Source organism: Candida jiufengensis, assembly GCF_024610255.1.
Source record: "Candida jiufengensis strain CBS 10846 chromosome Unknown scaffold2, whole genome shotgun sequence".
NCBI classification, from domain to species: domain Eukaryota; kingdom Fungi; phylum Ascomycota; class Pichiomycetes; order Serinales; family Debaryomycetaceae; genus Lodderomyces; species Lodderomyces jiufengensis.
The window spans coordinates 807,762-834,610 of NW_026261561.1; the positions used below are offsets into that span (position 1 = coordinate 807,762).

Below are 26,849 nucleotides of genomic sequence, written 5' to 3' on the forward strand. Positions count from 1 at the left end.
TTGTATAAAAAATGATCCTTTCTTAAAATTCTAGGTTGTAAAAATAAATTAACTTTGAATATTGTAATAATAATTGTTCAATAGGTAAAAATACAATATAAAAAAAAAAAGGATTATCAAAAATATTTATGAAAAGCAACAGAAAGAGAATTACTACACAAAATTATTTCGATTATATTTAACACAAGCATTTTTATATATTTAAGTTACTTTTGCTTGAATCTATGATGAATAAGTATTACCATATTGTCAATATTATTGACATTGATGTTACATTTTAATACAAACAGTAATACTAATCATTACTATATCTTGTGAAGTTTATAAAACTTAATTTAACCAGTATTTATCAAATCTATTGAACTTACAAAATCTCAAACTTACATGAAACAGATTCGAGATCTTTCTGAATTATTTGATTCCCCTATATCCCGTAAATATTTGAATTTGTTTCAAATATGAAATTTTAGAATTTAAGGTTAAGCTTAGACCAAAAACTAAATCATGGTTAGTTAGTTGAAGAATGGCATTATAAATTTTAGATTTATATATGTCTTAATTAAACACGTTTAAAAGATATAGTCAGTAATAGATAGTTTTTACTAAATTGAAATATAATAAATTATTTTACTTGCAAGATATGACAAATTTATCAATTTTGAGATGAGACTGACACTATCTTACAGCATAGCCAAGGTTTATCTATCTATAAATGTAGTGAAATGGATAAGTGTCTAGTGTTTGTGTATTGTTTCAAGACAATTCATGCCATTCGTTGATGGCAATATATGAAGCGTTTAATATTCTAATTATTCCATTTTTAACCATTGTGCATCAAAGTTTCGAACTCCCTGAATTGAACAATACGAGGATTTTACGTATAGGGGAAAATCACTCACTCGAATTACTAAGATTGACCATCAATCTTTGACACTCTACTTGCACCACCGTATGAGTTAGATGTAAAATTTCGACAAAAATGAAGATCAAAAAGTTTGAACGCAAGGAACATAAATACGTATAGACAAAGATTTCAATAAAACGATGTGGCTATCACTTTGTACATTTATCAATATAAGAACAATAAGTTATCTGTAAAAGATTAATTCATTCGCATCCGATTAATTCCTAACCATAAATTCATATTATATTTAAAACTAGAATATCTAATATAAACAACTTATTTTTTCAAAGGTCTTGAATATTTTAAGAATCCATCTTTAACACCAACTTTTACATATAATAACTGAGCTCTATGATTTTCAAATTGTGTATGCCAATAAGTTTTAGCACAACCTAATTTATCAGCAGCTTCATAAACACTTTCAATCAATTTTCTACCAACTCCACCTAATCTATTTGATTCACTAACAAATAAATCATTTAAATAACAAGAATCCTCGAGAGCCCAAGTATTTGTATGAGTTAAATAAGTTGCAAAACCAATTAATTTACCGGTTTCTGAATTAACTGCTATATTACAATAAGTTGGGTTTTGTGGATCTAAAAATCTTTTGAATGTTGTTTCTGTAATTTCTGGGGTTATCTTATCTGATGATTTATAAAATTCAATATATCCTTTTGGACCTGTCCATAAATTGATCCATTCTTCTTTATCTTTTTGTTCAATTGGTCTTATGATTACTGACATTGTTAAGCCGTAGTTTGTTTATGATTTTAATTGTAAATTCAAAAGTTGATCTTCATACCATATTTATACTTTGAATATCAAGATCTTATCATAATCGTAATTTGTCGCTTCTCGGTTCCCTATTAGGTATCTCGATTATTTTAATTACATTATATTTAGTTTTGAAATTTAGACAATTGAGTCACATATCTACAAGAAAGCGAAAATCGTACTTAGCGGGTCCAATACGTAAATACATTTTTCACAATGAGTAGATAAAGAGTTTGAGTCACATATCAACATATAAGGACTTGGAGCCATAAAACCGCATTAAGTCAAGTGCAATCAAATAGCGGGATCGTAGTCATAACAGCAATTTGCACATATTTTCGACTAGCTCTAAAGTTTGATTTCAGAAAAAATTGCTATAAATGTTATAAGTCTTCAAACATAACTTAGCACCGTCATTTTTTAAATGGTTTAAACTTAAATTGGAAAACTTTGCAACCAAATTACAGTAAAAAAAGAATATCTCCAGGTTATATTCTATTGTCGTAAATTGGAATTCACGAATAGTTAGAATTCGTAGTATGATAAATTAGTTTCAGATAATACGATAATCATTTAGAAGTAGAACACTTTGATCAAAGTAGAATACAACATTCAATAATTTGTATTGACTGAAATTCGTAACACAAAATGAAACAAGACTATAACTTAAAATTCTCGAAATTCAATCTCGTAAATTTACCAAGTTGTCAATACTCATTCGCTTGTATATGGAATCAAACCAGTCTCAATGGTTTAATTCAGTGACATTTAGATTAACAATTGTCATACTACTAATAACGTCAATTCACTTCATTATTTACAAACTTATAAATCATTTTGTCATTGAGAATTATCCATATATTGATAAAAATCGAATAGAACAGACAATCGAAAAAAAAGTTAGATCAAAGAAAGAACAACTGGACCAAGTGAATAAGCTTACAAGAGATACGTTTTATCTGCAGTTAAATAACAGTTCACAATATTTACGAAGAGATTCATTCTCTCTAAATGAGTATTAGATATGATGAGAAAACTACTTCCATACAAATATATTTTCCAAATGATTTGAAGAAATATTTTAAACATGACAATGTCTATCTACTAGGGTACGAATTGAACAATGTTTACATAATTCTAGACTGTGTTGAAGATAAAATAGTCGAAATTAAAGACATAAAAAATTCATTAGACTTAAAGATAGTTGGATCAATTAATAATAAACAAACTAACAAGCTACCCATTCAATTACATTATGATAAATCAAACAATCAATTTATAAGTTCAATCAATTGCATGACAATCAACTTTGATCCTCCAAACTTCAAAAATCTAGAATATTTTTCAATCGAGCCAATTCTTTTACAGTCCATGGGAGAATCCAAGTCTAAAACAAACTCATTAATAGATTCAAAATTAAAATTCTATCAACCAGCAAAGGTAATTGATCCAGCAAATCTATCAGTATCAGATGATCAAGTTTTGGAGAAAATCAATCAAATTCATCGAAATAGATTATTATTTAAGAAAATAAAAAGAAATGGCACAAGCTTATTGAATTTGATATTCAAGCTTGTCATTACTTGGTTTGTAATCCCACTAGTAAAATTAATACAATCATTCATTATCTCATTAATACAATTTATAAATACACCAATATTTGGACCATCTTTGGTAAAAATATCCAAAGTATTCCGTCAATTTGATTTAAGACTAAAGCAATTTAATTATTTCCCAATTCAATTTTTATGTTATTACGACCGAAGTATATTATATCAGCAAAATTCTCCAATAATTAAAGATTTGAAACTACCAATATTTAACAATAATCTTAATATTAATAATTCAAATTACATTAATCTATATAATTCATTATGGCTAATTTTCAATGATATACTACTAGGTTGGTCAATTTACACAATACTAGTCACTCGTCAGGAAAAGATATTCAACTTTATTGACTCCACTATTTTGGACAAAACATTATTCAAAGATATGATGTCATTAATTACTTGGGTATCAAGTAAACATCCAGCAGGTTTTAAATTAAATACAGATTTAGGTCAATTTTTTGGGGAATTATATATATGGACGATAATGTTTTGGAAAAATCATGTACAAAGTTTAACTATCTTCCAAAATAAATCGACATTGTTGTTTATTCTGAAAAATTTATGTTTTTATGGTGGTGCTTCTTTTTTCATTTGCTTTTTAATTGATTTAATTAGTTTGTTGACTTTTCACATATTTGCATTTTATTGTTGTGCTGCAAAAGTTTATAAAAGACAAATTGAAATTATAAAATCTTTATTTCAATTGTTTCGTGGTAAAAAATATAATGTATTAAGAAATAGAATTGACAATTTAAATAATTATGAAACTGGTGATATTTTTGAAATTGATCAATTATTACTTGGTACTTTGTTGTTTATGATAATGATTTTTTTACTACCTACAAGTTTTGCATTTTATTTGATGTTTTCAATTATACATATAATAACATTAATGATTTATAATTTATTAGAGAACATTACAATTATATTAAATTTCACACCAATATTTGTTTGTTTGCTTAAATTCAAAAATTCAAAAAGATTACAAGGTGGTATTAAATTTGAATTTGTTAAAAATGAAAACAACATAAGTTTTTTAAATTTATCAAATAAATCATTGACTTATCTGGAAATTTTCGTCAATTTTATAAAGTTGTTTAAAAGAGCTAAAAATTTCAGAGATTCGATATTGCCAAATCTAGTTTCTGGTGATATTATAAATTTCAAATATGATTATAATCTAAAGTTCATGTATTTGATGTTACCAGAAGAATATACTGAAACAACTAGCGTTTGGAGATATGTTAAGTAGACTTAGTTTCCTGAATACACGTCGAGTGACTCTATTGCTTAAAATCCTTCTAGTATTAATTTAAATTAAGTTTCCTATTCTCTTGAATCGACTGTCTTCAACCTTCGTCTTTTTTGCAACAATAAATGCAAACGATGTTTCATGTTTCAGACAAAAACAAGTCACGTGTATATAGCTTACGTTAGGGTTTGAGCCGTGTACTTGGTAGTGCGAGATTATTAGTGCATAACAAACAAAAAAAATATATTGTCTGCGCGAGAACTCATACAGTACTTGGACAAGCGCGCTTTAGCTTCAGTTAGCAAGCCGACCCAGTTTTTAAAGTAGCGCGAAAACAACAACAGTTCGTACTAATTGTATTACACAAAATTACAATTTGTTAGTAGAAAATTTATAATACACATACTTAGTAGTAGTTAAGGTTTAACTTAGTGAATACGCAGAAAAAAAAAATTGTAATTTTTCAAAAATTTTTCAAATATAAGATTTGATTGAAACTTGATATAATACTTACAACCAATAATTCATAATAGTCATATAATCAAGATGTCATTACCAGCTTCATTTGACTTAACTCCAGAAGATGCTAAATTATTATTAGCTGCCAACGTTCATTTAGGATCAAAAAACGTTCAAGTATGTTGAATAAAACTAAATGATTGGGATCAAACAATGAATGACATAAAAGCATTACACTACGAGAAATAAGAGAGATAGATAATTTAGAGAACTCACAATGTGAAGTTTTGGACTCATGAATAAAGCAATGTGGGCGACATGATAAAAGAATATTCATTTAATCAAAAGGACAAGCGGACAAGCGAACAAGCTTTTAGTTATAAATAATTTGTAATTAATTCATGAGAACTCAAAACTAATTAAAAAAGATACCCACGAAATCACTGTATAATTGATGTCATTTAGTTTGATCTGTGGTAGATTTCAAGAGAATTATTTTATACTAACAATAATACTTTTAGGTTCACAACAAACCATATGTTTACAAAACCAGACCAGATGGTGTTAACATTATCAATGTTGGTAAGACTTGGGAAAAAATTGTTTTAGCTGCTAGAATCATTGCTGCTATTCCAAATGCTTCAGATGTTGCTGTCTGTTCATCAAGAACTTTTGGTCAAAGAGCTGTTTTAAAATTCGCTGCTCATACTGGTGCTACTGCTATTGCAGGTAGATTTACTCCAGGTAACTTCACAAATTATATCACTCGTTCATTCAAAGAACCAAGATTAGTTATTGTTACTGACCCAAGAACTGATTCACAAGCTATTAAAGAATCATCATATGTTAACATTCCAGTTATTGCTTTAACTGATATGGATTCACCATCAGAATATGTTGATGTTGCTATCCCATGTAATAACAAAGGTAAACATTCAATTGGTTTAATTTGGTGGTTATTAGCAAGAGAAGTTTTAAGATTAAGAGGAATTATTACTGATAGAACTACTGAATGGTCAGTTATGCCAGATTTATATTTCTACAGAGATCCAGAAGAAATTGAACAAAATGCTTCAGAAGAAGGTAAAACTGAAGAAGTTGAAGAAACTCAAGCTACTGAAGGTGAAACCGAATGGACTGGTGAAACCGAAGAAGTTGATTGGGCTGAATCAGGAGCTACTCCAGCTGCTGAAGATGCTGCTGCTTCAAACTGGTAAATTCATTCAAATATCATTATACAAAAACAATTCCAAAATCAATAAATCAAAAACCAATAACAACAAAAAACTACTATTGATGATCAAATATATATAAAAAAAATTGACAAATTTAAAAAAAAAAGTTAAAACTTTTTATATGTTATACAGCAGGGGGGCTCATAGTGTATTTTTTACATAGTTTCATTTAAATTAACGTTTAATATTATAGCAAAAATATTGTAGTTATATACTGTAAGTAGTTCTTGAGTTAATGATCATTGACTAGATGCATCTGTATGAATAATCTTGAAATCCTGCACTTAAGCCATGTCCAAGATGCGATCAAATTTTAGTTGTATAAAGAAAATAATTTTTCAGTTAAAAATTTACAAAGTACCATCCTTTTCTTTTCTTCTTTTTCTTCTTCAATTTGATTACCATGGATAGTGATTGTAAATTACATTTTTCAAATTAAACATTTTATCGGAACTACTAAATATGTTTTATATTTTTTGGTTCTTTGTTTCAATTTCTTTTGATTATATTTATGATTCTTCCTAGAGTAAAGGAACCTGGTTTATCGTATACTTCTTTTTTTAATAAGATTTTTACTTCATGCCCAGGTTATATTTTTGTATTTAACTCTACTATCATAGTTAAATAGTTTGATCTTTCCAATTAGTGCTTCAATGGAACTTGCACTTCTAGCGCGAGTTGCGTGGTCATTCACCGGGTAAAACTGGTCGAGAGTTTATACGCTCTCGATTAATTTGGCATGGGGGTGATAATAAAAAATTAAATTTTACTAAATTAAGTAATATTATTATTAGCATCAAATATGCTACCAGATTTTAGAAAGAAAAACGCGCTATTTAGTTGGTTTAGTCTAATGACAATTAGTTAACATTTTAAATTTAATTATTAACATTTGTATTGTAATATTGTGTTTCATAATAATAAATTTATTCAAGTCATATAATAAATAAATTAATAATAATTTATAAATGTTTCCTTGAGTACATAATTACTTTACAACCAAGATTATCAAGACATATTTCTTATCAATTTCACTATTACTTTCGCTAATCATCCGACATAACTTACTATCATTCATTGAAGCCTCTCATTTACCATATTATACTTTTTAAATTTAACTTTTTACATTCGTTAAAATTATAGTTAAAAAAAATGCCAAAAATAAGTATTGGACAAAAATTTCAAGAATTCATATATTTATTAAGTACCGATGACAAGTATTCGGAATATGATTCAAGAAAATCATTTAATAGAATAAATAAACCAGATTCTGAAAATTTATTAACAATATATTCACAACATAGTAGTTCATCATTAGAATTAAATGATCAATCCACTAATACAACAACAACCACAAATGCAAATGAACCTAATACAAGTACTGAAGGTATTCATGAAATGAAATTAGCATGGAGACATATTAAGAATTGGTTATTAAAAAATGCACCAGATATGAATAGTTCATTACTGAGTAAATGTACAAATTCAGATTTACAAGATTTTCAAAAAGATTTAAATATAAAATTACCTCAATGTCTTATTGAATTTTTCAAGATAACCGATGGTCAACTGAATTTTGGTAATAAATTAAATATTGAAACGAATGGATTATTATTTGGTTTAAAATTAATGTCATTAGATGAAATTATGATTTCAACTGAAAATTGGAGAAAAGTTGCTGATTTCATTCATCAAGAAGAAAATAAACAAAATCAAAAATTAAATGAGCTTAGTAAATTACCTACATCACATCCAAGTTCGAGTCAGTACAAAAAGAAATTAAGTTTAAATGCAAGTAGTGAATTATCACTGACAAGAACTTCTTTTGATTTATCATTAGAAGAAAATTCACGAAAGACTTCAGTTTCATCACATGAATCAAATTCATCATCATCTAAGAACAGCAATGAAAATAACAAACACTTGAATATGCCGAAACAAAGATGTATACCTCCAGGAACTATACATGAAACATATATAAAACCAAACTGGATCCCACTTGTAACAGATGAAGTTGGTAATTATATAGGTATTGATTTATCACCACCTCCGGGTGGGAAATGGGGTCAAGTCATTTTGTTTGGTAGAGATTTTGATTTTAAATTCAAGATTGCAGATACTTGGGGTGATTTCCTATTAATTTTTGCAAATGATTTAGAAATTGGGAATTGGGATATTAAAACCAATCAAAAGAATAACTATGGTGATTTATTTATTGGGAATGAAGGGGAGTTGGTATTTATTGATAAAGAAACTAAATTAGAAATACCATATCTAGAAATATTAAAAAGACGATCTGTTAAAAAGTGGATGTCGAGTTTAGAAAAGGATTCACTGAATGATATAAATAAAGAATTATTACTGGAATTAAAACAAAATGAAATCTCAATACTATCTTTAAACAATAAAAATTATCAATCGGTTGATAGTTTTATAAATAATAATTTAAATCTTATTGATAATGTTAAAGTTCTGGAGAGAGCTGAAGAAGAGATAAATTTAAAACCAACACCAACACCAAAACCAAAAGTTCCTACTAAAGGGCCAAGTAAAAGCCCATTATCACAAGAAGTAACCGAAGAGGAAATTGATGAAGAAGTTGATGAACAAGAATTAGACAAGACGATAGCAAATATTGATAAGACACTAGAAGAAGTAAATATTAAAATATAATGACTTTTCTTTTCTATTTAACGTTCTTTTAATTGATTCACCAAATTATTCTCTGTATACTTCCTGGTTCAGATAACCATGTGAATTGATAATTGAAAAATATATAACTTGTAATGACATTGATGAGATTAAGCCAAAGAAACTCAAAAACATTTGCAAAAGCATAGCTAGGAGCTATGTATAATCTAAATATAATCAACGGAATAATATAATATCTAGGCTCAAATAATGGTGAAGGTACAATCGTTAGTACAATAGCAACGATATAAGCTAGAATTGTAATTGGTGACAAATTCAATTTTTTAGCTCGTGATAAACATGAAATGATATTATAAGTGGCAAAATGATAAATTGGTACAGCTGCAATAGAACTATACTTGTGATTGAGCAACTTCTTAAATATGTAAAAAGTGTAATGTCTATTATCAGCCAATAAAAAAGGATGAACAATAGTAAAATTGTCTATAACATATTTAATTCCAATAAAACTCAAACCGTTAAATAAAGCATTAAGTCCCCAATTTCCAGATAAAAAATTAACGTAATTTCTAATAGTGCTTTTGTTCAACCAAACTGGCCAAGTGAAAATATTAATAAAGGTGAAACAATAAAATACTTGAACTAAATGTAATTGAACTTGATGATTTTCTTTATCACCAAAAGTAATACCACCATTCACCTTTAGGAATAAACCAAATAATATAAAATTCACAATGTACCCAATCAATGAAGTCCAATTTTTCAAACTCGTGGAAACAAATTGCCCAATTCTACCAATCAGTGAACTATGTCTTACAATTTTTCTATCAATTGAAACAGCAGCAATGAAAGCAACCCATACAATATTAGTCTGCCTCATCCATAAACTCATAAACCCAAATATGGAACTTAACACGGGCCTTTGATTAACTCTATTATTCACTAAGCATAATGATAAAATAATAAAAATAGTTGACCAAATATCAGTATAAAATAAAAAATAATAAGTGAATAGCAATGGCTGTGATATTATATTGACGTTCCAAAATTGATTTATATTTGATTTTTTAAAATACGTTAAAGCTATAGGCATTACAATTAAACCACCAAATAAATTTAATGATCTTAATACATTATAATTTAGACAAGTTAGTTGACCATGTGATATAAAACTCAAAAATGATGAATAAATAAATCCTAGTATATATAATCCAGGTGGAGTTGTGATTTTATTATCCCAGTGACTGAATTTGTGAGCACAATATGTTTGACATTGTCTTAAATGAAAGATTTCATCAATGAATGGTTTTTTCACTTGTTTTATAGTTTCAAAAAATACATAGCTAACTAAAATTAAAAATGCAATTGTGCATAAATACTTGATTAGTAGTAGTCTTTGATAGCTTTTGGAGGATTGTACTATTAGTGGCATATGATTTGGTTGTAATATTTGATCATGTAGATAAAATTCAAAGTTGAGATCAACTAAATCATAATTACACAAAATACATATTAAAATTAAGCATTACACAAAAAATAATTTGGTTGCAAAAAAAGAGGCAACCAAACTTTAACCAAATCATTATCATTTTGAATTCCAAATAGCTTAACTCATATTAATTTGAAAAAAAAGTATTTTTACATTAACTGATTGCTAATATTATTTGAAAATAATGTCAAATTACAAACCGTTAATTATCGGTGATAGATTTATACCAACTTCTTCCTCATTACTGGCATACAAAACAAATTCCAATTCTCCAGGTTATACAAATAATTCAAACATTGATCAGAACTTTTCCCAAACTTCATTAGTGGAAGACTCCTTTTATCCCATAAGAACTATCATTAGATGTTTCAAGCTCATCAGATTCGTCATCTTCCTCAGATGTTAGAAGTACAAGTTCTTCAATTCAAAGTCCTACTGATGTTCATCAAAAAGTTGTTGCAGAAGCATTAGACTTTAATAAAGATTCTAAAGTTTTTAAATTTAATCAATTTTATACTCATCAACCTATAAACCAAGTGTTACTGTCAAAAGGTGACTCTATTAGAAATATAATTGATAAATCTTCCCCCAAAACAACAAAGAGTCAAATAAAAACAATTCTAGCTTCAGATATTCTACAAGCACCTGGTTTAAGAAACGACTATTATTCAAATTTAATAAGTTGGTCTCATAAAACAAACAGGGTGGTAGTTGGATTAGGTTCTAAAATTTATCTTTGGGGTAGTGAAGGTAATGTAAATCAAGTAAATTATGATAATGAAGAGCTAATAACTGCAGTCAGCTGTTCATTTGAACATTGGATATTAGCAGCTACTGCAAATGGTAAAATCTTGTTAATTGATCAAAGAGAAGATTTTAATAATGTTGTCACTGAGTTTAAACTCGAAGATGGTAAATGTGTATTTTGCTTTGCTTGGTTTAATGATTCTCATCATTTTTTAGCTGGTGATGATACTGGTGAAGTTCATATAATGAAAATTAATTGTTTATTTACTGTTCAATTGGAAATTATTAAGGGGTTTAAATGTCATCAACAACAAATTTGTGGTAATTATATACTGATAGAAGCTTTAAGTACTGCTTTATTATACTAGCTTTTTCTTTAAGGACTTGCCATTAACTCTACTAATGATGAAGTAGTAGTTGGAGCAAATGATAATTGTTGTACAATATGGAGTTTAAAAGATTATAAAACTCCCATATTAAAATTTATTTTACATCATAATGCTGCGATAAAAGCATTAGCTTATTGTCCATGGACTTCATCATTATTAGCCACAGGAGGAGGTTCAAAAGATCGTAGAATTAGATTTTGGCATACATTAAGTGGAACATTATTAAAAGAATATTATACAGATGGACAAATAACTTCATTAATTTGGTCAAAATATAAAAAAGAAATTGTTGCGACTTTTGGATTTGGTGGTTCAACAAAATCAAATTTAATGAGATGTTATTCATACCCTGAAATGATACCTACATTAGAAGTAAATGCAAGTGGTAATTTAAGAATTTTAAGTGCTTGTTTAAGTCCTGATTTTTGTTCAATTTGTGTTGCAACTAATGATTCAACTATAAGAATATATCATATTTGGAATAAGAGTATGGAAATTAATTCTAGTTCAAATAATGACTCAAGATTAGTTGGTGCTTATGGTAGTGAAATTATCGAATTAGTTGAAGGTATTACCAAAAAGAATCCAGTTATAAGATGAAAGAATAATCAAAAGTTGCAAAAGTTTTGTCTCATTTACTTTGCCTCAATGTATCAATGTCTAAAAATAAATGATAACAAAAAAGTTACACAAAATTAATCTGTAAAATTACTTAACCAAATTCTCATAAGCTAAAAATAATATCCTGAATATTAATTACTTTATAATATTTCATTTCCTTTTCTTATATACATCTAATTCCTTCCTTGACAATCACTAAAATATTACTGCTTATATCACTCAAACACTAACCTACAATAGATCATAATCATATACTTAAATGTCAGCAGCATTAGTAAATAGATCATTAACAACAATAAGAACGGAGTTAGAGTTTTTAAAAGATTCTGATGTCATTACAGAAGCTTTATATAATCAATTAGTTGATTCATTACCTCAAAAATATACGAAAGATAGTAAACCAAAAGATATTGGCACCGCCAACAGTGAAAAATCAACTAAATCAGAGGTCAACTACTCCCAACAAGCTCAAATAACTACAAATCAATCATTTAAAGATCAAACAAATAAAATAGCAGATGAACTAGCTAAAACTAGTCTAACAGTAGCTCCACCAGCTTATCAACCACAACCACCAAATAAAGAACCTATTCCTGTTGGATATTGTACTGCCATTTACGATTATGGAGCTCAAGAAGCTGATGATTTAAGTTTGAAAAAAGGTGACATTTTAGCTATAACAGAACATTTATCAGAAGATTGGTGGAAAGGTTATAAATCAACAGATCAAAGTAAAAAATCAGGTGTATTTCCATCGAATTATGTTAAAGCTGTATTAGAACAAGAATTTCAAAAATCAAGAAAACAAGTACAACCTAACCCTAATTTATCACAACATAATTCATATTCTTCCAATAATTCCTATACTAATAATTATGGAGGTGCACCTGTTCCTTATGGACAAATGCAACCACAACCTTCTTATGGAGGTTATGCTCAATATCCACCACCTTCTAATTATTTTCCACCAGCTCAACCACAAACAGCTGTTGTTCCTAGTGATCAACCTCAACAAGTTCAACAACAACCACAATCCAATGGAAATGAACATTTGAAGAAGTATGGGGCACGTTTTGGAGATGGTCTTGCAGTTGGAGCCGGTATGGGAATTGCACTGGGTGTGGTTAATAGTATTTTTAATTGATTCTTTTTTTATGTTATGTTATTTGATTTTGTTTATTTTATACTAATATAAAGACTATGTACATCAAAAATAATTATTCACTCTTTCATTTACTTTTTATTGTTTCTACTATCAGCAACAGTATTCAATAATAAAGTATCATTATCTAATATAATTCTATTTGGTGAAGAAGATAATATACTAGCAATTTCTCTTGCAGTATCTAATCTTTTTAATTCAACATAATCTCTTGATTTTTTAATAGCTTCACCAATAAGTTCAGCAGATTTAGCTTCACCTTGAGCTTTTACAACTAATTGTTGTTTTTCTTGTATTGCTTTATCTACAACAAACGCAGCTCTTTGAGCATCTTGTTGAGCAATTTGTTTTGCTTCGACTGCTTGACTAAATTCTGGTGAAAAAGTCATATAAGTTAATGATACATCATCTAAAGCAATATTAAATTTTGAAGCTCTACGTAATAAATTTTCTTTAACTAATCTTGAAACTTTTTCTCTTTGAGTTATTAATTGTGATGCATTAAATTGTGCAACAACTGATTTTAAAACTTCATTTACAATTGATGGTAATACTTTTTCTTCATAATTTGTTCCCAAAGTTCTATATATGGTTGGTAATTCCCATATATCTGGTTTATATAATACTCTACACGTTATATTAACCATTTGTAAATCTTTTGTACCAGTTAATGAAGCAATTTCTTTTGGTTTTGCTCTTACATCAAATATTATTGGTCTTTGAAACCATGGAATAACAAAATGTGTACCTTCTGGATAAATCTTTTGTTGAACACCTCCAATTCTTGAATATACTATAGCTCTTTGACCACCATCAACATTAAATAATGCATTTTGAGCAAACATGGCAACTCCACCTAATACTAATATTCCTCCAATTCCTCCAAAGATTGCTAATGGATTTTTTGGTGCACCTCCACCACTTGATTGACGTGCTTGTTGAGCTCTACGTCTTAATTCATTAGACAAATTTTTCCAATTTTGATCGTTCATTTTAGTGGGTTGGTTAGATTTGAATTATGGAGTAGTATTGTTAATTACTGGTTTTCTTAGTAAAAAGGGAAAAATCGATAATTGAATGCGAATAAATTATATGCAGGTAAAACTTGTTAAAAGTATATAAAGTCTATAAAATATGAAATGAATTGAGCAACAACGAAGAAGTAATAAGATTAAGATGGCACTCCTTCATAATCATTTAATTTGTAATAATCATTAAGCTTCTTTTTCCAATATCGTTTTCTATTAGCTTGAATATGATTTTTTCTAAATATTTTCTCCAATAAAATTAAAATCAAAACAATTATACAAATAACTGAAGCTGGTGCAATCATTCTAGCAAATCTTTGACTTGTGACCGTTCTTTGATAGGGACATTGAGCATAAGGACCACCAGAAACATAACAAGTTGCAATAGTAATATCATTTAAATCTATCCAAATAGGATATGTACCATTTTGCAAATCAACAGCAGTTAATAGTGAAAGCATTTCTATATTCAGTCTTGGTAAACTAAAATTAAACCCATCTGGACAATCTTCCTTACCAATTTCAAAATAAGTTTTTTTATTTTCTTTTTGAATAAGCCAATCATTTGGTGAGGTTTTATTTTGACATGCAAATTCAAATCTTTCATAACAATCTCCAACATGCCAACCATCATTTTGTAAATATACACATTTATAAGCAACATTTCTCAGTTCATCTGGATCACCTGAATTGTTTCTGGTAGTATTTTCCATAATTTCTGGTTGACCAGGACTCCAAGACCAGAAATAATATGGAGCATAAGCTTGATAGACTTGTTCAATATCCAGTGAATTAATTGTATTCAGTAAATTCCCAACATTGTACGTAGTAGAATTGAAAATTGGTGATAACCCACATCTTACATATCTTCGTATATTCTTCAATGTAAAAGGAACACTTTTGCTATCAATAACATATCTAAAATGAGTTGAAAGTGACAAATTATTGAATTGACGAAGACCATTTGTTGGAACCAAAACTTGTTTACAATAATCGTCAGCCTCCAAAATTGACATAGTATTTGTAGGTAAAGTATCATTAAAAAATATCATATTTTTATCAAGTTCATTGATAGTATAAGAACGTCTTGAATCAATAGTCTCATCTGAAATAACATTAACCATTAATCTTTTATATTCACTAAGTAAAACTGTTGTTAATGAAGGCATAATTATATCTGATCTATTATAAAATGATACAAATTCATGATTTTCCTCTTCTTCTTGAACTTTAGATCGATAATCATTTAAAGTCAGTGGACCAAATATATACAGTGACATTAATGCAAAAGTTTCAGATAATGTTGAATTTCCAACTGAAGTTGTTTCTGGAGTCGGTTTATAAATATTTTCCAATTCAATAGTTTGATTTGATTTTTCATAATGAATTGATTTTAAATTAACTAAAATATGTAAAAAATTAGCTTGATAATCAGTATTTGTAGACGTTATATATGAAGTAATAACTTCCATTACATAATCTGTTGTTAATTCTAAATCACAAGAATAAGTTTGATTATTCCATATAATGGAAGGTGTATTATTTATAGCTGAAGAAGAATTTTGAGGAAATGGTGCAGGACATAATTGCCATATGGATGTAAATTCATTCCAATATAAATCAATCATTATCGCTTGAGTTCCCTTATTTAATAAAGTAGTTAAATTTGATAAACTTTCAGTATTATAAACATTATTTTCAAATATTGAACTTAATGATAAACCAGAAACTGATAATTGATCAATAGGAATTGGTTTTGATATATCTCTTTGAGATCTTAAAGCAACCTCTAAAGTTTCATTTGAAGCTCCCGGTAGAATAGCATCTGATAATGTATACTTTATTAGTAGGGAAAAAAGATAGAATATCTTTATTATTAAGTTCATGTTATATAGTCATATTCTTCGTTTATGATTCTTGATACAGTACTTCTTATTGGTTTGATAAAATACTAGTTGAATGAATCAAATGTACATACTAAAAATAAATACTAACAACTTTAGAAGGTATTATATTTCACAAAATATAAAAATTATTTGGTAGCTTTTTTTTTTTTTAATTTTAGATATGTAAGTTCAGTTTTAAATTATGACAAAATCGATTATCTCATATATATGTTATTTTCAATAAAGATGACTTATCACCTTCACAGGATAAATAAACTATACGTCCTAGGTGTCCGTTATTGAATTTATTTTTTTTATTTAACTGAAACAGGCTTAAAAATTTTTTTGTGCATTATTTTGTTGCAAAATTACGTAAATTAAATGAACAACTTTTATTTATTCTTGTGATAGTAACAAATGAAAAGAAAAATTCAATGGATCCTACAAAATAAGTATCTGAATCTATAGAATGATCATAGTCTGTTTATTAATTGAAAGAGTTAGCCCTTCCTTAAATCTTAATTAATTGTCGTATATTTAAAAGGATCAAAATATGAAACACAAAGTAAGACATTTACGTAAAATAATGATAAACATATCACAAAATTAAATTATCATAATAAATAAATAAATATTATACATAACATTTTTATTACACGTATAAATTAATAAATTAATGCTACACATTTGAAACATAAATGATACATATAATAATTACTTTGTATATATATGAATAAATTATTTAAAATTTAATTATTCACCTATCATACATTTTCACAACTACTTTTCATTCAATCGTGATTAATGGATCAAGATTCAATATCATCAAATATACAAAATGTCATTTATAGACAACCCTAAATTAAAATTTTTAAAAGATCTAAATCCAGAACAATATAAAGCTGTGACATCACCAGTTAATGGTAGGCTACAAATTATAGCAGGTCCAGGTACTGGAAAAACAAAAGTATTAACATCAAGAGTTGCATTTTTATTATTACAAGAAAAGATTAAACCTGAACAAATTATAGTTACAACTTTTACAAAAAAAGCAGCAAATGAAATGATTGAAAGATTAGATAAATTATTAATAAATACTAATATTGATATATCAAGATTATTAATTGGTACTTTTCATAGTATATGTTTTAAAATTTTGAAAAAATATGGATTTAAATTAAATTTATCAGATTTTAATATTGCAGATGAAAGAGATAAAGATCATTATTTAAAAGAAGTTTTAACTAAAGAATTAACTTTACCAATTTTAAATTATATGCAGAATACACCAAAAGAATTAGATTTAATTCGTTCAAAATCTCCCAACAAAAAATATCATGATATTGATATAAATAAATTAAAAAGACAAATTTCAAAATTAAAATCAAATGGTTATTTACCTGATGAATATAAAATTAGACCAGATTCGAATAGAGTTTTATATTTTTTATATGAAGCTTATCAAAGAAAATTACAAGAAGATGAAAAAAAATTAGATTTTGATGACTGTTTATTATATTGTAATATATTACTCACAAAATGGCCCTTTTTACATTTTATAAAACATGTTTTAGTTGATGAATTTCAAGATACTAATAAGATTCAATTACAATTAATGTATTCATTTGCAAAAGGTCATTTAACTAATGAAAAATTTCAAAATAATGTAACTATAGTTGGTGATCCAGATCAAAGTATTTATGGATTCAGAGATGCTCAAACAACAAATTTTAGATCAATGAGAGATCATTATTCTCAAACCAAATCATTATCTTGTGAAATTATTACTTTGAATGAAAATTATAGATCAACTAATGATATTTTGAAATTTTCTGAATCAATAATGAGACAAGAATCAGATAGAATTACTAAAAATTTAAATTCACAATTTAACTTGTCTATAAAACCAGTTTTTAAAAATGCAAATTCATCAGAAAATGAAGCTCAAAAAATTGTTTACGAAATCAAATATTTATTATCATTACCACAACAACCAATTAAACCAAATGATATAGCAATATTATTAAGATCAGGTTTTCAAAGTTCTGTTATTGAAAAGGAATTAGTATCTCAGAAAATTCCTTATTTTATGGTTAGAGGTAAAGCATTTTGGGACAAAAAGGAAGTTGTTGCAATAATGGATTATTTAAAAGCATGTGGTGATCCAAATGATAGAATATCAATAATGAGAACTATAAATTTTCCCAAAAGAGGTATTGGTGCTAAAACTTTAGATAAAATAGATGATGCAATTACTCAACTGAAACGTGAACAAAATTCAGCAAGAGAATGTTTGAAACAATTGGCCGAAAATCGTCATTCAAGTGAAAAATTATCGATAAAAGTAAGATCTGGGTTACAAAGTTATTTAGATGTAATTGAAGGTGGGTTTGATTTATTACCTGAAAATTTAAAAGATACAACAAAACCAACCGAAATATTACATGAAGAATTATTTGATTTTGTTTATGAAAAATCAGGATTGAAAAAAGAATACGAAGATGACCCAGAAGCCAATGCAGATAAAATCGAAAACATTGAAGAAGTTAAACGTCAATTTGTTGATTTTGTTAAAAAAGATGATATATTTTATGAAGAAGATGAAGAAATTGAAGTATTAGATAATAGAAACACCATTATACAATTTATTGAATCAATTGGATTATATGAATCATCAGAAGAAGATAAAAAAGATGAACAAGATTCAAATGCTACTACTTCACCAACTCCTAAAATTTCATTAAGTACAATTCATGGATCAAAAGGTTTAGAATGGCCAGTTGTATTTATTCCTGGTTTAACTGATGGTTTATTACCTGCAAAATACGCAACTGGTGAAACTGCTGTTGATGAAGAAAGAAGATGTTTTTACGTTGCTGTAACAAGAGCTAAAACCCTTTTGTATATTACAAATTACATTGAAGAAAGTGGTAGTCATTATGAAACTTGGAGACAAAATTATAATGAATTATCTGTTTTCATTAAAGATTTAAAAGATTCAAGAATTTTTGAAAATAATCAATCATCATTTAAAAATATAGAAAATTTAAAAAAAATGTATGACTTGTTAGGTGTTGAAGATAATTCAATTCTTGATAATTTTAATATTGATAATTTTTATAAAGGGTATTGTAAAAATTGGGTATCTTTTGAAAGAGGTGCTCCTTTCCTGACTGAATATAATGGATCTTCTTCAAGTTCATTAGGTGGGTTTAAATCAGCTTCTTCAGTTTCATCTACTAATGTTAAAAGAAGAAAATTTAGTGCTGGTCGAACTTCATTATCAAGACAAAATCAACCTCCCAATCCGTTCATTCTAACAACTAATAATACGAACGTATCTACAACATCATCAACGTCAGGTCCAAAATCTAGTAATAAAGCACCAGCATATGTACCAATGAGAGATGGATCTTCAAAAAAGTTAGGAATGAAACGTTATTAAAGAAATAGATTTTAATAGCGTTTCAAAATTTGCATTATAACATATTCTTACTAATAATGAATATAATAAATTAATTTAATAGCATAATAATAATATTAATAATAATAATAATAAATAATATTAAAATTAGAAACCAAAATATCTACATTATCTTAGTAACTTAACCTCTTTTAAACATACTTTTAATTCTATCCAAGCTTCATTTCATTATAAACATTTCCAATCTATTTACTTAACCAGTAACTTAGAAACTAGTTTTAATTATCCCAACTAATCACATAATTCTCAAAGTTTTATTTAACAATAGCAAAACTCCAAGGTAAAGTCAAATGAACATTTTTATCATCATCAATAAACTTAGAAATAGCAGAATAATTACCTCTTGCAATCATACCAGATGGAGCTTCAACTTCAGAAAATTTTTTAATGTATATAGGATTTTCAGTAGTATTTGGTGCATAACTTCCTAAAGGTTCTTCAACTTTATCTACTCTTAACCCACCTCTTTTAACTGAATGTAAATATTTTAAACCCGTGATTATTTCATGTTGGATTTTAAATTTTATAACTAATTGATATACTGATTTTTCTTTTATATCAAATTTAATTTCTTTTGTGGGATTGGTGGTAGAATCTAAATTGAACGTGAGTGGTTTTAAATTGGAATCTTCTGGAAATTCAATTGATAATTCAGTAACTACTACTTTTCTTTTATCTCCTGGATCTACGGGGAGTAAAGAACCTGTACTTGATAAACCTAATGATGCTTTCCATTTTGCTAAACTTTCATCTTCTGCATCTAATTTATTATATTCATCAATTGTCTTTTTTTCACCAACGTGATATCCTTCTACTTCTTCTGGTATTAAATCGTCTTCGTTATTTGACATTTGTTGTGTTGAGGTTCTTTTAGGGAAAAATGAGGTTTTTTTTGGAGTGTAGATCAAAAGATTTATTGATTTGTGATAAAACACGTCAAACTAATTAAATTAAGTGAGAATAAAAATAATAGACGAGTTTTAATTTTTTATTTTTGTCTTAAGCTTTCTCACTTTAAATTTTTTGATCTGAAACATTTCCGTTTTAAGGAGAATTATTATTTGGTCCTTAAAAATAAATTTAGACGAATAAAATATACTACAACCAAGCGAATACTTTTGTTGAGTTTTGTATAAACATTGGGTTACTGTATATTGATAGAGACTATTTAATCTTGAAATCTTAATGTTTACCGTTATTACCTTTATAATTTCCATTAGTATTACCATTTGTATAACCATTACTATTATTATTATTGTAAATCTTCTTCAATTTTTGTTGTTGTTTAATATTACCGCTATTATTTGTAAACCTATCATTTGATCCATCATCACCTGGTAATATAATATAAGGATTATTTAAAATTCTTCTTTCAGTTTCCTTGTCGTAAGGAGGTTGATGATGAATTGGGAAGGTAGTGTATGTAGTAAAACCTTGTGGTGGTATTATATGTTGTGGTTGATTTGGATAATATGGATTATATAGTATTGGACCTTGTGGTATAGTTGGGGATAAACCTTGTGGTGAATACATTTGTGGGTAGGTGAATTGTATTGGCATTTGATATGGATGTTGTTGTTGTTGTTGTTGATTGTGGTGATTATGATGATGATTTGGATGTGAATTGTAGTATTGATTATTGTTATGTTTATATCGGTAATTATTATTATTGTTATGATATTTACTCTTATGACTGTGGTCTTTTGTGAATGTGTGATTATCTGTTTCCGAGTTTTGACCTTTTTTACTATTTGATTCTTCTGAATCAACATCTTCCGCATCATCGAGATCTTCTTCTTCTTCTTCATCATCACCTTCTTGATCTTCATCTTCTTTTAAAAATATTTCATCTCTTAATTTCTTATATAATGCTTCTTTTGAAGCTCTCTGACTTTCTATGGTTGATTTATTAGTTGAATCAGTTGTTATTGATACATCAGAATCTTCTGATTGTGGTATGCTAGATTCGTTATTTTTGTTATCATTATCATTAATTTTTAAATTTGTTAATTTTTTCTCTATATTAGTTTCCTTTGAGCTATCAATTTCAGGGGTTTGAGGTTTATTGATGATTTTCTTAACAATGAACTTTGGCTTTGTTGGTTTATCTGAATTTACATTTTTATTTACATCTGATGGAACTTGGATATTATTACTAGTGTCGTCTTTGTTGTTTATAATACCATTGGAACTATTATCATTAATGTCGGCCTTATTGCTAGTACTCTCATCATTTAATTCTTGATTATTAAAAGTATTTGGAGAATGTTCAGCTTGATATTGATGAGCAATATCACTTATTTTCATAAATTCATTATTTTCATCTTCAATTATTAATATAAAAGATTTATAATCAAAATTTTCAGTTGGAGTAACAACAATTTCATTTGATTGATTATTCCAATGCTGTAGTTGATAATAATGACATAATTGATGACTTAATAATCTATAATAAGAATTTTTTAAATATTGAGCTTGAATAACATATTCTGGTTGTTTTATATTTCCTAAAATTGAATTTTTTATAAATTTTATTAAATCTTTTTCAAGATATAAAATAAATGGTCTATCTTGATATTTTGTTAAAGCTGTTATAATTGATTTTGGTATATCTGACATCGTAATAATGATAAAGTTAACTCAATAATAATAATGAGTCTTTTATTATATGATCAAAACAAATCAAAATTAAAAAAAAAATTTGATCGTTAATTATTAAATAAAATTTATATGAGACTAAAATAATTTGTTATATGATATATGAATTGAATAATAAATTAATCATAAAGTAAGTAATTGTAAATTAATAAAATTGTATAAATATATATTCTTTTGATATAAAAACTTAATCAAAATTCTAGAAAAACATATATTATATATTAAATATAAAAATTATATTTGGAATGAAATTTATTTAAATTTATTATTATTTAAAAATAATTTTTTTTTTTTCTTCTGTTAAAAGATATTTCATACAAACAAATTTTAGTAAATAGTATGTGTGGAGGTAGTAGTAGTAATAGTAGTATTATTAAGGTATTAAGCTGGATACTATGTAGAAATTAAGAGAATATCAATACAAGAATAAACCTAGTGTTGTGATTCATGTATTAAAGTATTGTCAAATATTTACTGTATAGTAAATTAAACAAGTCTGATGAGAGCCTCAAATATTTAATATAGTTTTAAGTACTAGAATAAAATATTAATCTATTAATTATATTAATATTAGTGGGAAACTAAAAAAAAAAGTAATATCAACAATAACTTATTACTAATACTACATCTCTCAAAAATAGTACTTATGATATTAAATCTCTTTTCAATACATCAAACTTATATGATAATAATTCATTTGAATCTAATGTACTTGAAAACTCTCTCTTTAATATTACATAATTCCAATATACTATTATTACATAACGATTACACAATCAATAGTATACTGTATTACATAATACATACTTAAATACTAATAAATACTTATAATTTACTTAAATTAAAATATTAAGTGTTACAAAATTATTAAATATTAGATTTGAAAGTTGATTCAATTTTTACAACCAAAATTTATATCAATTTAAAAAATAATAAACTTATTCATTCTAAATTTAATATTAAGATTTAATAAATGTCTGGATCAGATGATGTATGTAATTATTAAAATTTCAATAATTAATTCAATAAAAGATCTTTTTTTACTAACAATATATTTATTATAGATCAGGGCAAAAAGACTAGCTAAATTAGCAGCATTACAATCAAATAATAATAATAATAATAGCACCAGTAATAGTAATAGTGGACAATCAACACCAACCACTAATGGATCAACAGAATCTGTAAATAATAAACAAAATCAATCAAATCAAACCACATCATCAACTAAAAAAGTGGAGACTCAACCCCAACAATCTCAAAAACCTGTTGCCACAGAAAATACAAATTCACCAAAACAACCAACAACTCCAACTTTATCAAAAGAAGAACATTTATCACAATGGATGATTACACAATTAAAATATTTATTCAACGTCACTTTAAATATAAATGAAAAATCGAATAAAGTAATATATTTACCTAGTTTATGTCATGATTTAAAAAATTCAAATAATAATATCCTAGATGAAAGTTTGTTAGATTCGATTTTTATGGAAATTTTAACTGAAGTTGGTACATTAAAAACAAAACCAATAGATTATTTATATTCAATATATCGTCAAGCATATAAAGAAAAAAGATCAATACCAACTAAAGCTCAATATTATCAAGAAAAAATTGAAATTTTAAATCAAATTATAAAATTAGCTGTAAGATATGGAAATATGGGATTATTAATACCTGATATGTTTTTATCAAATGATTTAAAATTAGCATTAGATTCATTTATAAGTCAATTTGGAGATATGTCACCATTTTTAATTGATATTATACAATTTAGTTTTGAAGAGGATACTTTATTAGATTTATTAAATTTAATTTTCCCATATATAAGTTCTATTTTAGTTAAATGGGATTTTAAAGATCAAAGATATTTGACTTATTTATCAATAATTCAAACTTTAGTTTCAATAAAACCAGTTGCTGCAATATTTTCACAAATTGAAGGTTTCAATCCACCAGATAAATCTCAAGGATTGAATTTTGAATACAGATCATTATTAGGTCCAATTTTAAGATTATCGCCGTTAACTGATAGTTCCAAATCGTACTTTGATGATGATATAACTAAATTATCATATATTCAGTTAAATAATGCATATCAATCTATTCAAAATGAATACAAAGTCGTTATCGATCAATTATTTATAATTGTTGATAAGTTAATCCGTGGTTCATCTAAAACAAGACAAGATTTATTAACATGGTTAGCTGAATTAGTCAATCTCAGTCATCTAAGAAGAGGTAGTCATGTACAATTCAATACAGTTCCTGGTGACGGTATCATGTTTAATATAACTGTAATATTAACAAAATTGAGTATGCCATTTTTAGATTATCCAGCATATGTCAAAATTGATAAAATTGATGTGGATTATTTCACCAAAAGTAATTTAATTGATATCAAAGAAGAATCAAGAGTTAATTCAACTATAGAAGAAGCAAATAAATTTAGTGAAACAAGAAAAGAAGAATTAGGAGAAGGTCAACCTGCAAATTTCATTTCAGATTGTTTTAATTTAACTTTAGCTTATTTACATTATGGTATAGGTGGTATATTCATTAAATTTGATAGGTTAAAACGTCAAATTGAACAATTTGAACAAAGAATTAAATTGATTGAAGCTGGCAGATCAATACCTGGAATGGAAACAGCTAATATGGATATGATGAGAAGACAATTACCAGCATTACGTAGTCATCTTGAAAAATCAAAATCTCAATTTCATTGTATAATTGCAGTCTTTAGTTATAGAGATTTACAATTGGAAATATTTGATTTTATAATTGGAGCAACAGTATTTATCACAAGATTAATTGATCCAAAACATAAATACCCACGTGAACCTTTATCAATACCAATATTTAATATAACAAAAGTTTCAGAATTAGATGATCACGATTTTTTGAAAACTAAAACTCCAATACCATGGAAATACTATCCAGAATTTTTATTAGAAGGTATGATCAATTATTGTAAATTTTCAGCAAATTTTAGAGGTTGTCCTTTAGTTTCAAATGAAGATAAGTTAACTTTGTTTATTGAATTTACAACTATTTTATTAAGATGTCCAGAATTAATTGGTAATCCTCACATGAAATCCAATTTAGTTGAAATTTTATATATTGGGTCAATGCCAAAACAAGATGGTTCCCCTGGATTTTTGATACCAATCTTTGATAAGAATAAATTAGTGATGAAAAACATATTATATTCGTTATTAGACTTCTACGTAATGGTTGAAAAAACAGGTGCTTCATCACAATTTTACGATAAGTTCAATAGTCGTTATTATGTTTCAGTCATATTAGAAGAACTTTGGAATATACCAGAATATAGATTACAATTAACAGATTATTCTGAAAATAATGTTGATTTCTTCATTAGATTTATTGCAAGAATGTTGAATGATACCACATACTTATTAGATGAAACTTTTAATTTATTAAATTCAATTCATAATTTTCAAGTTGAACAAAATCGTAGAAGACAAGGTCAAGAACCAAATGAAGAATTAGGTAATGATGAAACATTAAATGATAATTTAGAAAGTGAAGAAAGAAGAGTTAAATCATTAATTGGTTTATCTAATGAAACTATGGAACTATTTAAATTATTTACAAAAGAAGTTCCCAAAGGGTTTGTATTACCTGAAATTGTTGATAGATTAGCAGGTATGTTGGATTATAATTTATCAATAATGGTTGGACCAAAAGCATCAAATTTAAAAGTTGCAGAACCTGAAAAATATAAATTTGAACCTAAAAAGATTTTAAGTGATATATGTGAAATATTTGTAAATTTATCATTACAAAAAGAATTTGTTATTGCAGTATCAAGAGATGGTAGATCTTTTAATATAGAAATTTTCAAAAAGGCAGAATCCATTTTAACAAATAAAACATTTGTTGATAACAAAATCATCAATGGACTTTCAATTTTTGCAACAAAAGCTGAAGACAATAGATTAAATGAAGAAAATGAAGAATTGGAATTAGGTGAAGTACCTGATGAATTTTTAGATCCTTTGATGTTTACATTAATGGAGGATCCAGTTGTATTACCATCATCAAAAATTAGTATTGATAGATCAACTATAAAAGCACATTTGTTGAGTGATTCAACTGATCCATTTAATAGAGTTCCATTGAAATTAGAGGACGTGTTTGATGATGTTGAATTAAAAGCTAAAATTACAGCTTTTAAACAACAAAGCAGGAAAAAAACCAAGCTCAATGAAGATATTGAAATGACTGAATAGTCAAAGAACAGAAGTATATAGCATAAATAGCATACACACAATTGAACCAAACTTACGCAAATATTAATATCTTAAAAGTCTAACTTTTCAAATTTAACAAGTAAAATCCCAAATTATTAAGTATAATATATTAAAAAACTAATATTTATAAACTATCATACAATTTTACACCAAACATCATAATTTTTTTTATTTTTCAAAAAAATACAAACCTCCAAATGAAAAAAG

At 26.6% G+C, this 26,849-nt stretch overlaps 13 protein-coding genes across 13 annotated transcripts; 7 read left to right on the forward strand and 6 right to left on the reverse strand. All coding sequences in view use genetic code 12, as the record gives it.

The window, feature by feature from the left end:
* Positions 1-1,180: 1,180 nt before the first annotated feature.
* On the reverse strand, positions 1,181-1,651 carry KGF54_003407 (HPA3; the record flags this gene model as incomplete). The annotated part of the gene is made up of 1 exon (XM_051763992.1): positions 1,181-1,651. One exon carries the CDS (start codon positions 1,649-1,651, stop codon positions 1,181-1,183), a length of 471 nt encoding a protein of 156 aa, XP_051619467.1.
* A 1,041-nt stretch (positions 1,652-2,692) lies between these two features.
* Positions 2,693-4,546, forward strand: GPI1 (phosphatidylinositol N-acetylglucosaminyltransferase; the record flags this gene model as incomplete). Its single annotated transcript, XM_051763993.1, has 1 exon — positions 2,693-4,546. One exon carries the CDS (start codon positions 2,693-2,695, stop codon positions 4,544-4,546), a length of 1,854 nt encoding a protein of 617 aa, XP_051619468.1.
* A 546-nt stretch (positions 4,547-5,092) lies between these two features.
* On the forward strand, positions 5,093-6,222 carry YST1 (40S ribosomal protein uS2; the record flags this gene model as incomplete). Its single annotated transcript, XM_051763994.1, has 2 exons — positions 5,093-5,182; positions 5,527-6,222. 2 exons carry the CDS (start codon positions 5,093-5,095, stop codon positions 6,220-6,222), a joined length of 786 nt encoding a protein of 261 aa, XP_051619469.1.
* A 1,170-nt stretch (positions 6,223-7,392) lies between these two features.
* SMI1B (Smi1bp) lies at positions 7,393-8,913 on the forward strand (the record flags this gene model as incomplete). The annotated part of the gene is made up of 1 exon (XM_051763996.1): positions 7,393-8,913. The coding sequence occupies one exon, from the start codon at positions 7,393-7,395 to the stop codon at positions 8,911-8,913; it is 1,521 nt and encodes a 506-aa protein (XP_051619470.1).
* A 37-nt stretch (positions 8,914-8,950) lies between these two features.
* DIE2 (dolichyl-P-Glc:Glc(2)Man(9)GlcNAc(2)-PP-dolichol alpha-1,2- glucosyltransferase) lies at positions 8,951-10,324 on the reverse strand (the record flags this gene model as incomplete). Its single annotated transcript, XM_051763997.1, has 1 exon — positions 8,951-10,324. The coding sequence occupies one exon, from the start codon at positions 10,322-10,324 to the stop codon at positions 8,951-8,953; it is 1,374 nt and encodes a 457-aa protein (XP_051619471.1).
* A 241-nt stretch (positions 10,325-10,565) lies between these two features.
* KGF54_003412 (uncharacterized protein) lies at positions 10,566-12,117 on the forward strand (the record flags this gene model as incomplete). Its single annotated transcript, XM_051763998.1, has 3 exons — positions 10,566-10,593; positions 10,733-11,359; positions 11,510-12,117. 3 exons carry the CDS (start codon positions 10,566-10,568, stop codon positions 12,115-12,117), a joined length of 1,263 nt encoding a protein of 420 aa, XP_051619472.1.
* A 280-nt stretch (positions 12,118-12,397) lies between these two features.
* PIN3 (Pin3p) lies at positions 12,398-13,282 on the forward strand (the record flags this gene model as incomplete). Its single annotated transcript, XM_051763999.1, has 1 exon — positions 12,398-13,282. One exon carries the CDS (start codon positions 12,398-12,400, stop codon positions 13,280-13,282), a length of 885 nt encoding a protein of 294 aa, XP_051619473.1.
* Positions 13,283-13,371: 89 nt separating this feature from the next.
* On the reverse strand, positions 13,372-14,292 carry PHB2 (prohibitin subunit; the record flags this gene model as incomplete). The annotated part of the gene is made up of 1 exon (XM_051764000.1): positions 13,372-14,292. One exon carries the CDS (start codon positions 14,290-14,292, stop codon positions 13,372-13,374), a length of 921 nt encoding a protein of 306 aa, XP_051619474.1.
* Positions 14,293-14,471: 179 nt separating this feature from the next.
* KGF54_003415 (uncharacterized protein) lies at positions 14,472-16,214 on the reverse strand (the record flags this gene model as incomplete). Its single annotated transcript, XM_051764001.1, has 1 exon — positions 14,472-16,214. The coding sequence occupies one exon, from the start codon at positions 16,212-16,214 to the stop codon at positions 14,472-14,474; it is 1,743 nt and encodes a 580-aa protein (XP_051619475.1).
* Positions 16,215-17,052: 838 nt separating this feature from the next.
* KGF54_003416 (DNA helicase) lies at positions 17,053-19,659 on the forward strand (the record flags this gene model as incomplete). Its single annotated transcript, XM_051764002.1, has 1 exon — positions 17,053-19,659. One exon carries the CDS (start codon positions 17,053-17,055, stop codon positions 19,657-19,659), a length of 2,607 nt encoding a protein of 868 aa, XP_051619476.1.
* A 293-nt stretch (positions 19,660-19,952) lies between these two features.
* RDI1 (Rdi1p) lies at positions 19,953-20,549 on the reverse strand (the record flags this gene model as incomplete). The annotated part of the gene is made up of 1 exon (XM_051764003.1): positions 19,953-20,549. The coding sequence occupies one exon, from the start codon at positions 20,547-20,549 to the stop codon at positions 19,953-19,955; it is 597 nt and encodes a 198-aa protein (XP_051619477.1).
* A 331-nt stretch (positions 20,550-20,880) lies between these two features.
* Positions 20,881-22,317, reverse strand: FGR44 (Fgr44p; the record flags this gene model as incomplete). The annotated part of the gene is made up of 1 exon (XM_051764004.1): positions 20,881-22,317. One exon carries the CDS (start codon positions 22,315-22,317, stop codon positions 20,881-20,883), a length of 1,437 nt encoding a protein of 478 aa, XP_051619478.1.
* A 1,012-nt stretch (positions 22,318-23,329) lies between these two features.
* Positions 23,330-26,621, forward strand: KGF54_003419 (ubiquitin-ubiquitin ligase; the record flags this gene model as incomplete). Its single annotated transcript, XM_051764005.1, has 2 exons — positions 23,330-23,347; positions 23,421-26,621. The coding sequence occupies 2 exons, from the start codon at positions 23,330-23,332 to the stop codon at positions 26,619-26,621; spliced, it is 3,219 nt and encodes a 1,072-aa protein (XP_051619479.1).
* Positions 26,622-26,849: the final 228 nt, after the last annotated feature.